Source organism: Neodiprion lecontei, chromosome 1 (genome assembly GCF_021901455.1).
Source record: "Neodiprion lecontei isolate iyNeoLeco1 chromosome 1, iyNeoLeco1.1, whole genome shotgun sequence".
In the NCBI taxonomy this organism is placed as follows: domain Eukaryota; kingdom Metazoa; phylum Arthropoda; class Insecta; order Hymenoptera; family Diprionidae; genus Neodiprion; species Neodiprion lecontei.
Window position 1 is genome coordinate 29011220 of NC_060260.1, and position 14890 is coordinate 29026109.

Here is a 14890-nt window from a genome sequence, read left to right on the forward strand (position 1 = left end):
ACTCCTGATCCTACTGCTATCCCTACTTATACTCCGGATCCTACTCCTCTTCCTACTTCTACTCCTGATCCTACTCCTATTCCTACTCCTAGTCGATTCAATACTTTAGTATGTTATACTCATAGTGCACACATCCTCGTCCTCCTCGTCCATCTTGTTCTCCTCGTCTTCCCCGTCCTCCTCCTCGTCCACCTCCGACCATCTCCAACCACCGCCAACCCCCTCCAACAACCACCGATAACCACCTCGAGTTATACCTGCAATAGTAATAAATATTTTCAGTGTAAGAACACATCAAAAATATTGTGTAAGGATTAATATAATTAATTAATTAGTATGGAATCAATTTTATTAGCGCATTTGAAGCTACTGAATATGTGCTTGCGCGAAAAATGAATTGAAATAATTTATTGTATCGAGTTCGAAAAATTTTCGAATATAATTATAATTGCCATTAAATATTATAAAAATGTTATACTCACTGTGCAGAAATCCTCGTTCTCCTCGTCGTCCTCGTCTTCCTCCTCCTCATCCACCTCGATCACCCGCAACCACCCTTTACCACCTCTGACCACCTCCAACGACCACCGCTGACCACCTCGGGTTATACCCCGAATACTAATAAATATTTTCAGTGAAAATTAGAACACATCGAAAATATTGTGTAAGAATTAATATAATTTTGTATTGACACATTTTATCAAGAAGATTATGAGAAAATCATAAAATATTATACAAATTTTACTAGCGTATTGATAGCTACTGAATTTGGGCTTGCGCGAAAAATGAATTGAAATAATTTGTTGTAAACATGACAAGTTAAAAAAATTTTAGATAAAATATAATTACAATTGCCATGAAATGTTATAAAAATGTTATACTCACCGTGCACAAATCCTCTTCCTCCTCGCCCACCTTGTTCTCCTCGTCTTCCTCGTCCTCCTCCTTCCTTCCAGAGTTTCACCAGATAGTGGACCTGGAGTGCAGAAACTACGAAGCGCTTGTCCCTGAAGTCGAGTTTCACTAGCTAGTGGACCTGGAGTGCAGAAACTACGGAGCGCTTGTCCCTGAAGTCGAGTTTCACTACGTAGTGGACCTGGAGCGCAGAAACTACGGAGCGCTTATCATGGAAATCGAGTTTCACCAGGTAGCGGACCTGGAGTGCAGAAACTACGCGGCGCTTGTCCTGGAACTCGAGTTGGACCAGGAAGCGGACCCGGAGCGCAGGATTCAGGAGGTAGAGAACCCGGTACTCGAAATCTGCGGAGCGCGATTCTTATACGTGCGCTCTACTGCGCGGTTGTTTCCAGACTGAGGAATTCGCTTGGCCGATTTTAGGTCGGTGACGTCAAGAGAAAAAAAAATTTGGGTGATGTCACTTTCTGAATATCCGATTATCCGAACAATCAAACTTTGGTGTCGAACTTTAATACTATGTATGATATATGATGCCAGATGTGTTACATGATATATGATGTATAATGACTTTAGTCTTTACATTTCAGACAAGGTATACGCACTTTATCTTTCCTGCCGATTCCAGACTCAAGCAGCTAGGCCCTTCGATGGTCAGCTGTTGACTTAAGATATATTCTTCAGTCAACGGGTCAGCTAATAACGCTGCCGTTCTGCGACAGTTGGATGATAAAAATTTTTGCCCGTACCTTTCAAATGTGTGTTAAAATATACTCGAATTTTTAAGAAGCTTCGTTCTATCTTTCCCTATCAAAAAAAAAAAAATATCGCCGACAATCACCTTTTTAGGTCTCTAAATCAGGACACTACGTTAAATACTGTCTCATATACGGAGCATCCATTTCATCTAGATCAAAATTAGCGCATCCGTGATGTATTACAGTTACGGTGAATTTTTTTCCATACGAACACTTTCCGAAAAACAATTCTGCTTCTCTACCCAACGTAGATCGTACTTCACTTGCGACTAGCTAAAACAGCGTTCCGATTCTATGCCTACGAAAATTCAAAATCGAGAGAGCAAATGAAAAGTTGTAGGAATAATTATAAATATTAATGATTAACTTAGTTCTTGACCTCTGTGTGTTGAATGGGGATTAATTCTTGGATATGAAGGTCATAATAATAACGTAGGAAAACTTATTGACGTTACGGCCCAAGGTGAGGGCCCTCGTCAAGACGAAATGTATAATTGGATCTGTTCAATCAATACACCAAATAAAATTAAAATAATGACGAAATTGAATTGAATATGAACATTAATGTTATAGAATACAGGGAGGAGCAGGGGAACGAAGAGGACGAAGTTTTTCGGAGGAGGTCGGAGGTGGTTGGAGGTGTTCTGAAGTGGTAGAAGGTGGTAGGCGCTGGTAGGAGATGTTAGGGGGTGGTTGGAGGGGGTAGTAGGTGTTTGGCGGTGGTTGAAGTGATCGGCGGTGGTCGAGGAGGACGAGAACGACGGGGCGGTGGGGTGAAGGAGGACGGGGACTAGGTGGCCGAAGAGGACGAAGGTGGTTGGAGGTGCTCGGAGGTAGTTGGGGGTGGTTTGGCTATGGACGCGGTGGTCGTTGGACGCAGTTGCGCGTCTTCTCACGGGGATGATCGAGCTGATCGACGTTTCTAAGTCGCAGTTGTCTTACGTACTCACTTTGAACCCTTTAAACCGACTCAATCTCAAGCTTCCGTATCGACACTACTTTGGCTGCTTCGAATGTCGGTGCGCACTTGTTAGGTATAGTTGATAGAGCAAAACCCTCCTACGCTCCCAGGCCCACCTCCCTTGCCAGCCGAAAACTGGTCGCAAAAATTTACCCAGGGGTATTCGTCTTTATATTCTTCAGTCAACGCCAGTCAACGCTTCGATTGACTCGGGTTCAACGATAACTAAGCGTTCTAAATCCACACATAAATGATATTTATTCCTTATCAGAAATTGCAGAAACGCGTTCTTTAAATATATTTGACATGCAAAGGTTATGCGTACAGAACTTGGGGTGTTGAATGAAGTTAGAAAATCCAAATGGCCGTATTTAGGATAGAATTTGAAAAGTAGCCGATCGGCTTCGAACTCGTCCTCATATAGGAGTATTTACATTTTCGCCACCACAATTGACCATAAAGTTTAAACGCAGTTACGTATGGGAATGGAAAATTTGTCAACATATGAATGAATTTTCGTCAATTTAGACAGTATTTGGGGATTCGTTTCATTCTTGCATGAATTTCGAGATAGTGATATAAAAATTTGTTAATCAAACTTCAATAATTATTGAGAATGACAAATTATGTAGTTTTATATAAAAAATGTGTTTTTAATAAATATTGATACAAAAAACAGGACACAAAATATCTACAGTGGTTACAAAGTTCAATACAAAATTACATGCCTTGGTGTTATAAAAAAATCCAAGGACAAATTTATAACATCTTTTATTACTATTATTAATTGATATTAAATGCTATCATTATCGTTATCCAATATAATAGAATTATAATACTCTGCGATGAGATTGATAGAAAAATATTGTCACGATTCCATTGCTTAGCATCTACTTGCTGCTTTTACGTATTGTATATCGCATATGCAAGAGTCAATCTGGATAGTACATAAATCAATTAATTGAATAGTTCAAACTTAGTTATAGACCAGTTTCAAACTCTCAATTATACTTGTTGAACGAACGAATGAAAATAAAGCATACATGTACAATGATCGCATGGTATAAATAATATTCAACCACGTAAACTAGCCTAAAAACGAGCTGGAAAACTCAATTACATACGTTTCCAACAAGATTATAACTGGTTATATCTGACCCATACTTACAGTTTCATTGTTCAATTTCGTAAGCATTTTTTATGTAGGTTTCTGTTGTAACTGCTTAGTTGATTCTAATTTTTAAATAATTAGGTAACCAGTAACTGGTATATAACTTATGTCAAATCGACGATATTAAAACCAAATTTCTTTTTCTTCATGTCCGTAGTTTATTACATTTTATTTTTTCTCTTTCCAAAAACCAGTTGAATATCTTATTCAACATGCCATGTACACAGATTATCCTATTTATTCCGTATACAAATCTAATATTCGAATTACATACCTGTAACTCACAATAAGTCAGCTCTAACAATCCTTCCGATGATAATCGAGGGTTATACAAGTGCCTCGGTATGATAGTGATGATAGTGATGATGAATATGTTCATGAACATGTCTCCGACCAGCAGCTGCAGCAGCACCTTGAGAAAACTCACGTTCTAGCCAACGAACAACCTGGGCCATGGCTCTCGCCTGATCCTGCTCTCGTGTGGCATGTTTCAATTGATGTTTTTTACCCGGTTTTCCACTATTCGGCGGATGAATATGAGCTTCGTTTCGCTGATTATTCGTATGCAGATTATTACAATGATTATTAGTATGATTCTGGTTACTAGTATTATTAGGATTGGTCGAGTTTACATTATTCGGGGTGGCTGAAGTGGTCAGATTTTGCGAAACTGTATGCACTTGTCCATAACTTTCGGCCGGATGTGGTGGGGTACATGTCTGAGGGCTGTGGTGTATACGCGGCTTCCTCCCATTCCCCCTAGGCTTTGCTGGAACGTCGGGCAAGGAATTTGGATGATGAGGTTGCTCCCGAACTGGCTTGTGATAGGTCGGTTGACGAGATGTTTGCAGCGGTCTACATCTCTGGATGTAAGGACTCGAGGGTTCCGTATATGGACTTCGAAGTGGAATGCGTGCTTGCTCGTTTTGGTGTCGTTTCCTAGAAATTTTTTTAAAGTAACCAATCATATATATTGAGAAATTTATTATAACGAACGACACATTTTATAATTCGTTTCCAAAAAATGCTTGGCTTTTATTTCGAGACGCACCTAGATGCGTGAAAACTGAGATTGTTTTTCTCCATGTTTGCTTGAATAATTTCGAGCAGCTGCTGTCTTTGCATTGCACCACTACGCTTTCTGGGCTGATTTGAAACCAGAGGTGTGAGAGGTGTTAACAACGGTGATGCGTCGCTATCTTCGCTAACATCACCTTCTGAACTGTTTGAGTAAGGTGAAGGCAAGTGAGGTACTGGCCCAACTCTTCTTCTAAGTTCTTCTTGCTTCGATTGACTTGCTGGTAAATTTCGAGCGTCATCTTCCGTTGGACTATCCGCTCCATGCTCTGACTGAAAATTGTATTTAACATAGAAAAACGCAGTTGTAGCACATTCTTGCTGCTGACAATATTTCAGAGATATCAAGTATTACTGTTATGGCAGTTCAATTAAATTCAGTGAATAAGTATGAGTGTTTGTTCCATCTTTCCTTTTACTCAAACTTAGAGTTTAAATATTCGATGTATAAAGTTCCCAATATTATAATAACAGCAAAGTTTACCTGACATCGATGACGTTGTACTCTTCTCCTCCTGGGAACTCTGCGAGACGCATGTTTCGCATGACCGCAGGAAGTAACATGTTTAACATGGCAACAAGGTGCTGGGGCAGGTAAGCTTTGAGGAAGGTTGGCCGTTTTTACAGGTGTTACATGTGCTTGACCAGTTCTCTGATCCGGTGATACAGTCAGTTTTACTTTAATTGTTTTACTACCACATGGTGGGACTTGAATTGAAGCACCCAGAGTGTCGTAAATAGTTGTAACCAGTCCGGCAATATCATCTTTGGTGATCTTGCCATGACCATCAAAGTCGTACAAGGTGAAGGAAAACTCCTGCCTTCGTCTATCGCCCTCTGCTACAGAAACATCGCACTCGAACTCCTGAAACAATCGTAAAAAATGGTGTGTTTTGGATTAATGAACTTTCATTGAACGAATTCAATTCTTTCCCCAGTATACATAACGCCTACGGTATAGACTCTTAGAATGGTCGACACCGAACCTTAAAATTCTCTACGTTTCTCAGTTAGGGATAGAAATCTGGGTGCAAAGGAATTTTGATAATCATCCGGCTTAAATTTAGTCCAGCCGACATAATTCTTTCTCACCTCAAAGCTAAGCTGTCGCGTTGCATGGGAATTCGTCTGATCTTCATTGACGGTTGGCGGTGTTGGAGTCGTAGGAGATTCCGGCGGCGTAAGCAAGGGCAGCGGTGGAGGTGGAGAGCTGCTGCACGGCGCCGCGACGCCCGCCAGCAACTCTTCGGCGTCGCTCCCTTCGGGACCTCCGCCAACAACTGTAATTCCAAAGTAAAATAGGCTGTTGAAGAACGGCAAGTTTTGATGCATTATAGGTATTCTACATATTTAATTACAGAAGTGTGTGCGTGCGGGATAGCGATTTGATTAATTGTTGATCCTTCGTTGACCTTCAAATTATGAGTTATTGTACCGAATGAAGAATTAATTTGCGCGGCATAATTCCTTTTAGCGCTCGATAGAATTACCTCATTAATTTTCATTCGTTTCACGCAGTTTTACGACCGGACGTTCGTCGTTCTTCGATTCGCTATACGTACACAATTGATACGCATACGTTCGAACGTAAATATTTACACATACGCTGATCGACCGCACAGAACTCAGTTAACGATAATTGGTATATTATTTCGAATTATATTTAGAGTGCCAATACACTGAAAGGAGGATTAATCTTCAAAAACCGTGTAACTGACCTTGTTAGCACTTGTGGTGAAATATCAAAGTTCTTACGTTGTAAGCTCGGTTCGTTCGGAGGCCGTTAATTACGACTTAATATTATCTTTCGATAAAAACTACCACCACGTGTGATAAGTGCGAAGACTTTAGAAAAGCATTGAATTATACTTCATCCTGACGTTAGACCGCATCTTACCTACGGTACCAATTTAATACGGAATGATCCAGCAAATTTTTTATCCATTTTGTCCGACTTCGTTGTTATACGCAATAGTTTTGATTCTCAAAACGTATAAAGAGAATGTCTATACATAATAGTAAAATAAATAAATTATACACACGTTATCGCTAGTGACTCGAACCCCGAATGCGTGTGTCTGCTTTCTAGATTTATTTGCTAGTATCAAGCGCTACCTCAGAACATTTGAAAATATCAACACAAAGTTGAGTTATAGATATGAAATTTTCATCTCATATATTCAAGCGAATGAAGCAAGCAGACCTGTGTAGTTAAACGTCTTCCCGCATTTCAGTATATATAGTTACTTTCGATGTAGCGAATGTATTTTCGACATATAATATATTACAAGCCCGTTCCCAAAAATGCAAGCTCCGACATCCAGCTATGCAGACATCATTTGTCTGCGCAGCTCTTTCAACGTTTGTTGCTTTTCTATTACGCCTTGCCTTTGCTTTATTCCGAGCTCTTCCGCTATTATACGAAATGGGCGATATTTCATAAGCCTCGCCAAAATGTCATCCTTTCATCTCGGCAAAATCAGAATTCCAGCACACAACCAACCCTGCCCCCCTTCCTTCGCCACTCGTTTCCCAATCCTCTGTTACGACCAACGCAGAAAGGAAGTGAAAATAAAGGAAAGAGCATTTGAAAAAATCGAGTAAAAAACACCAGATTGATCAGCATGAGAGCCTCCGAACGACTGTATTGATTCGTACAGGTCTACCAAAATTTTACTCACGCGCATGTTGAAACGCGTGACCAGCTTCGTCGTTTGCATTACAAACACTATTTGATTGTTATCACCCAGTTACTGTAAAATTTCCTCTTCTGCGAGAAGGATGTTTCATTTAAATCCGTACGTATTATCAACTTGTACATCGCAACTGCACTGTTATTTTTCAAAAGACGCAATCACAATCCATGCAGCAATCAATTGTCGATAAATACAGTCGTTAATCGTAATCGAATAGAAAAGTTTTCGATAATTTTCGTGCTTTTCCTTCGGTAAAATAATTTTCTACATTGTAGCTAGATCAGAGACTGTCTCTCCCTGTGCGTTTATCGTTGACCATTTTGGTCAAGCCTACAGGCCGTGATTCCGTGTTTTGTGACTTCAATAAAACTCCGACAGTTGGACCTCTTTCTTTTTATCGTCTCAAAACCTAAAGTAGATAGACGAACATCTTAAGGCAAGTTTAGTAGTTTTAGATTGTAAAACGAAAGAACGAACGAACAGCGGCGGCGGCGGCGGCCTAGGTATTTTCCTAGAAGCAAAAGCATCTACGGGCTGTGTGTCGGTTGGCGGCGGCCCTCTTGGTTCTCTAGCCGCTATTATTGTTGGCTTCCAGGAAGAGAGGCCCAGCCGAACGCCTCGTTCGTTCGCCGCTCTCTCCCTCGTCGTTTTACCCCTCCCTCCCTCCCTCCCTCTCTCTCTCTCTCACGCTCTCTTTCTCAATCTCCTGCGTTTTCTCGTTCGTTCCTTTCTAGAACTTCAACTACCCGTCTCGCTTCGGATGCATTTTTCTCTAGCCTACCCCAACTACCAAACATAACCACCCTTCGGGCGGGTGTAACAGCTTGCAGGGCCGTACTTTAGTCGTTCGTGAATAAAACTCAACGCCACATTGAATTTCTGTATACTACAATAACACGATGATTTTTCAAATCTTCAAAATAACCTCGCAACTAGAAATACATATACATATGTACTTAGATTTGCTCATATTAGATCAGCTTGCGGGCGAAAAGTTTTCCCAAGATCTACAATTAACAAGAACATTATTTATGATGTATCCAAAAACAAGTCAACACAAATCACGTGGGAAGCAAGAAAACTTTTGATATCAGAGCTGTAATATCGTTTTCAACATTTGCAGAAATCTTACAAATATTTCAGATTCGGACACAGAACACGACGTACCCCGTAGCAAATATCCAACACCATGTACTTGATTGCGATACGGATAATCGATCGAAACCCCGAGATATTTTTGAACCGTCAATCTCGCCACCTGCTAAACGCATAACAATAATCATTGTTCAACAAACGAGTAATCCCTAGATTAATGCAAGATAACGAATGTACACTAAATTGCTACAATCAATCTACAATACACACGCATACAGACATACATACATGCATCTACATGCCGCCGACCGCATATACCGGAACGTATATAGATTACAGACTCAAGAGTTTTATCAATTCATAGCCGTAGATCACTTTAATTTTTGTTTCCAACGTATACACGCACTTCGAATACAATTTTTATAGTACCGTCAGTGAATATAAGAGTCATTCACGTAATTCAGAACGATACAAGATTCAAGTGGATGGGAAAACGCACGACCAAACTATCGACTACGGAGATGCGCGATAGTATATGTAGTATAATCGCATAAAATATAAACTACGTGCCCTAATCGATATAAACGCGGTAAATTAGTTTTTCAAGTGATAATGAGTACGTATTACGTATGTATATATATATATAGGTATATGCATACCGAGCACGTGTCCATGACTATATTATGTGTACTCGTATACACGTGGAGCGTATAACGGCCGTTGGGCGTGTGAATTTGACTGACAGTGAATCCGGCATCGGAGTTGAAAGACGGTGACGAATGATACTCCCGGGTGGGAAACGTGTTTTCGAGATATTTCTTAATCGCCGAAGCGAGATGTTACGCGTGTGGGTGTACGGATATGGGTATAGATGGGTTAGGTACGGATCGTTCGTTCCTTCGTTTAACGCGACCATGATGCAGGGCACACGTAGTAACGGTGTAAAGGATAATAAAATAGCGTAGGCGTCATCATCGGGGGATCAGCGGTGTGGCCGACGAGTGGTGAGCATAATTCCTGTATACTAGAGTCGACTTTGACCGGACGTGAACCGAATTTTCGAGAGGCGGTCATTGGCGCGGTCAGGAGGAAGCGAAAGGGAGGAAGAACACGATCCGACGACCCCGGGTCGTCGTTGAAGCCCCTCTGGATGGAGCAGCAGGAAACTATCGTATCGAGAGAAACGTAATCTTAATTGAGTCGTGCGCGCTCAACGGTAGTAAAGAGCAAGAGCGAGAGAGAGAGAGAGAGAGAGAGAGAGAGAGAGAGAGAGAGAGAGAGAGAGAGAGAGAGAGAGAAAGAAGGAGAACAAGAGAGGGAGATTCTGGACCCCGATCTTCATTCGTTAATTGAATGATAGTCGCTTCAATATGGGTACATACTATGACTAGATTTTTAAACAGGCTATACGCGCGGGCAACAGGCAGCTCTGCACTCAACGTCTGAAAACGTGTGTAGAAAGATACAGACAACTGCACGTACAGTTTTTGAAATACGAGGAAATATAGGGAAAGAACCGCGGGCCGGAGGGGCGGCGGGAGGGTGAAGAGAGGGGGGAGAGGAAAAGGAAGGGACGTCGGAAAAAGGGAGAGTAATTTTGCTCGGAGCTGCGGGGCAAGATGAGGGTTGATTTTCGTGCCGCCTGAGACCACCCTTCGCGCTGCTTCGCTTCTATGGGGAACCGAAACGAATGCGGCGTCGAAGGGGCCAAGGCCACGAAGGCCACGAGGCAGTGTGTTTGTCGGCCCATTTTCAAACGCTCGACCGTATATAGTACCCTGGCCCTGCTGCAGCAGACGTATTTTCAAATCAATGCAGACGCCCGTCTCTTTCTCTCTCTCTCTCTCTCTCTCTCTCTCTCTCTCTCTCTCTCTCTCTCTCTCTCTCTCTCTCTCTCTCTCTCTCTCTCTCGTTATTTCTTTCTCGCTCTCTCCCGTTTGGTCGGCTCGCTGAGCTGCTCTCAGCAGCAGCGGCAGTGAAAGAAACGGGCTCATATCGACGATGAGGAGACGGCATTGGTATTTTTGGATACAAACTTTCGACTGGATGTATTTTCGAGAAGGGTTGTTGGTATTGTTGTACTGCAGTGTAGAGTGCACGTGTTATACGTACATGTACGTGATGTGTGGGTGTGTGTACATTATTATAAAAGTTAGGTGCCGACGAAACACGCGAATTCGATCTTATTCAATGTGCAGGTGGTGTTACAAGAGATGTATCGATGTAGGTCGGTTTCTCTGATCCTGCAGTTAATAACAGTTTTAACACAGATAAACATTCAGTGGCGGCGTTACGACCGGTTGGAAGTTGAACCAATAAACACACCGGATGTCTATTAATGACATCCTTGTTTTCGTACAGCTGATTACAAGACGGTGATTTACATTATTTGATACAAGAAACACGCTGCAAGTCGTAGGCCAAATTTTAAACGTACGACGACCGGAGCCGGCGAAGAATTCGAATGTAGCGAAAAGAAGATGAGATAAAAATAAAAACAAGAAAATAGAGAACGTAAAAATATGCGGAGTTCAACGAACACGAGGAGGGCAATGATATGCGCATGGTAGAGTGAGGAGTAGATAACAACTGAAAACTCTTTTCGGCCAGGACCGGTAGATGGGTTATAACGCACACGTAACACGACCGTCGGTCGGCAGGGAGGGAAAGAAAGAAAGAAGAGAAAATAGAAGGAGAGAAAAAAAAAAAAAAAGAAAACGAAACGCGAGGGATTGAAAGAGACAAACGAAGGCATATTACTGTCCGTCCCTTTGAGCATTGCCGACGCCGAGTGGCGTCGCGTTTTCGCCTTGAAACTATTTCTAAAATGTGTGCCGACAAAAGCGATATGGGTAGGGGGTACGCGAACCTTTTCTTCGAGATAGTTGCTTTGATCTGCGGCCGCGGTTAACGGTTTTTAACAGACTCCCGAACGAATCTTACCGCACGGTTTAGGCATTACCGTACACAACACCCATAAGCATCGTACGGCAATGACGATTTTTAATTGACTTTACCGCCGGTGTGAATCGACGTTAATGCGGACCCGGCAAAGCAACAAGCCTCGCCTTTCATCTCTCGCCTCTCTCTTTCTCTTTCACTCCTCACGACATTTAAATTGCCGACAATGGAGTATACTTCCAACTGTCTCGCGACTGCGGGCTCGGCTCGTCAATGTGGCGGTGGTCGGCATATGTAATAAATACACGTGTGCCCGGGAGTTACCGACGCAATTATACTTAACTAGAATGCAGCCGTGGAGTTGCGGGAAAACGCATGCGTAACTAATGCGTACGTGAATGCGTAAATCTCGAGGCGTGTAGCCCTCCGTTCCTCTTTGCTGCATGAATTATTAAAAATGTTAACCCACGGTTTAATCGCATTAAGAAAGTGCAAACGGAATATGCATCACGTGCTGTACACGCTTACGAGCAATTACCATCGTCATATATAATCGAGTTAAAGTACCAACTAAAATTGTTTTCACTCGACTTTGCAGCAGCAGCAGCGGCAGGAGGAGGTAGGAGGAGTAGTAGTAGTAAACTTGAATTTCGGAGAGAGGGAAAGGATAAACGAGATACCGAGATTTCCGCTCTTGGCCGCGTGGGTAGGTAGGTAGATGGATGTGAAAAAATGAACGCGACGTGTACCTACAAAAATGTTATCATCACGTATTCGTATAATGAGGCCGCATAATTACTCCCGATATAGAACGGCGGTCCAAGTGGCACCTACATCCATCCGTCCGTCCATCCATCCATCCATCCATCCATCCATCCACTCCATAAATGTTCCTCAGTCCCCGGTGCATCACGCTGCTTGTGTTGCTGATGCTTCTGCTGCCGCCGCCTTTGAGCGCGCCGAGTTCTTTGAGTAATGTAGAGCGCTTAAAATCTTGCTTAATTATGTTTGAGAGGGTTTCACCGTTTCACGTACGTAGGTATGCGTAATGTAAATACCTACCGAAGCTCAAATATGAATATCTTTTATTTAGTCACGTTTATACATGTACACTCTCGTCTCGATAGGACTGGCGTGCCTCTTATATTCTTTCCGATGATTCTAACACGATTATTATCTACGTTATACAATTACGCAACGTCGCACGTATGTAACGTTCATTAATGCCTTGAGCTACCGGCTAACTTGTTTTCGGTCCGAAACAAAATGCGAATTCGATTCTTTCCGAATTACGTGACAATGACTCGCTATCTCTCAAATCGGCTGCACCACCAGTTATTGTCACGTAATTTGTGTAGAATTGAACTCGCATTTTGTTTCGGACCGAAAAGAAGTTGGAAAACAAGCTGCTCGGCATCGTTACCTCGAGACAAGAATTACTCAAGTCTTGGTTGCTGCGGTTTAATTAACCGCCTCCTAGATGTCTAGAGTTACATATGCTAGACGCTTGGGCATGTATACGTATGTACATGACTTAAAAAAGAGACGCAGAGATTCCGTACCGCGTTTGCCGCGTACCTTTAACCGATGCGGCACATACACCGCGTACGACTCGCGACAAGACGAACAATTTCAAAGAAAGGGAGATAAACGAATAATAAGACAGCGCTCGTTCTCGACCGACAAGAAAATCTCTCCCTAATCTCGCTTGAGCCTCTCCGCACACGATTTGTTCAAACAAGAAAAATCCCCCAGGGCCCCGTTACCAACATTTGAGAGCTCTAGGCTTTGATCTGATGACACGCACACGCACTCGCCCATACGCGCGCGGTTACGAACCGAGGCGTTTCATAGAGGTGGTTTTTAGAGAATCTCTGCATCGTAATAGAAAATATGGGAAGAGCCGAGAGGCTCGGGAATATTACCAGAAAAGGGCTTGTAGCCAGCGAGGAACCTTGCACGACACCACTTGACCAATCCAGTAGCCATAGGGCCCTCATGCGTAAGGACGCACACACTGTCAAACTGTTGGGCCTCCGTCTCACGCACTTTAACTCAACTTTTCTTGTAAATTCTTCTTCTTCTTCGTCGCTGTTTTTTTCCCTTCTCGATCTCTTATTATTATTATTACACCGCTACTGTTTATAGCGTTTATACTCGTTGTATATTATTTCACCGTGAATGCAGGGGGGGCCGGCAGGGTATCGGCGTTACACTTAACTCGAAAACTTCAAAGAAGAAAAAACCCACGAGTAGTATTATAATACACTGCGCAGCGGTCAGGAAGCAAACACCTTGTGCACCATCATCTCGCGTTAATATACACGCTTGTTACGTGGGTAGTAGAGGTGGTGGTATGTTTATAGTAAACAACGAAAGACCAGCTTTTCTCCCTGCTCTGCAAGCTCACAGACCTCTCTCTACTTCTCTGTATCACTGAATAACAAGGTACACGTATGTACATATGTATATACATATGCATTTACATGTTTTAGGGACGAGCCAGTTATTTATTAGGTCACTAAAGTCTCATGTGTGTGTTACGAATATTATCCTGCTAATTAAGTGCCTCCGTGCAGGCAAGTATTTATTGTCTTTAATACTATCGTATACAATACGTAGGTACGTAGCAGTACGTATAAAATAATTGTTTGTAAAGGAACTTTTTAGTGCCCGCTCGAATTCCAAACGCAAAAGAAAACTAAATCAGTTTTTGGAAGACACGACGCGCGCCCCCGTGCGACTACATCTACGAGCGTAGTTTGACTACGCGGCGATTGCCCCCTTGCCTAAACCGCAGGCTCCGTTCTCCCCTCCATACCCTCGGATTATACAAGGTGTACACTCACACACTATGCGCGAACGCTTTTCGCGCAGCGCATCTGTGACGTAGAAGTCTACGCGGGTTGCCGTTACCAGGCGTAAACGCTACCGAATATCAAACAGAGAATCTCACACTATTTCAAACCCGTTGAATTTCAATTTTCCTTCTTACCACCGTATATATCAATTTTCTATTTACTTGACGTGATTTCCTCGGTACAATATTTTCGGGACTCATTTCCTCCGTTCAGCTTTTCGAATTAAACTTTATCTACATACATACGACGTATAAAATTAATGAAGAAGACTTATGCAAGCCGGCTAGTTATCTAATCCGAATGTTTGAGCTGAATACGAGAACGGTGAAGTTTCGTATTTCAGCGCCTGACGACAGGCAGCCCGACCGACAGTGCGATGCTGGTAGGCGTGACGTCAGAGGAGGCGAATTGTGAGCTCACCTTGTATACTTCCACCCTTGTCCCCACCCTGAGGT

The 14890-nt window shown here is 42.5% G+C and overlaps 1 protein-coding gene and 1 long non-coding RNA gene across 2 annotated transcripts; both read right to left on the bottom strand.

The window, feature by feature from the left end:
* Positions 1–222: 222 nt before the first annotated feature.
* Positions 223–1117, bottom strand: LOC124294474. Its single transcript, XR_006904347.1, has 3 exons — positions 886–1117; positions 483–618; positions 223–257 (listed from the first exon to the last, which is right to left on the bottom strand). It is a non-coding gene; the product is annotated as an uncharacterized LOC124294474 (long non-coding RNA).
* A 2169-nt stretch (positions 1118–3286) lies between these two features.
* LOC107220119 (protein naked cuticle homolog 1) lies at positions 3287–14326 on the bottom strand. The gene is made up of 5 exons (XM_015658571.2): positions 13500–14326; positions 5975–6162; positions 5367–5747; positions 4857–5155; positions 3287–4744 (listed from the first exon to the last, which is right to left on the bottom strand). The coding sequence occupies exons 1-5, from the start codon at positions 13561–13563 to the stop codon at positions 4132–4134; spliced, it is 1545 nt and encodes a 514-aa protein (XP_015514057.1). The 5' UTR covers positions 13564–14326; the 3' UTR covers positions 3287–4131.
* Between the last annotated feature and the right edge of the window lie 564 nt (positions 14327–14890).

Coding starts and splice junctions, on each gene's coding strand:
- LOC107220119 (XM_015658571.2), bottom strand. CDS start 13,563: ATGGCTACTGGATTGGTCAAGTGGTGTCGTGCAAGGTTCCTCGCTGGC. Junction 5,156..5,366: donor TACAACGTCATCGATGTCAG/GTAAACTTTGCT, acceptor TACAATTTTCAG/TCAGAGCATGGAGCGGATAG. Junction 4,745..4,856: donor CTCAGTTTTCACGCATCTAG/GTGCGTCTCGAA, acceptor AAAAATTTCTAG/GAAACGACACCAAAACGAGC.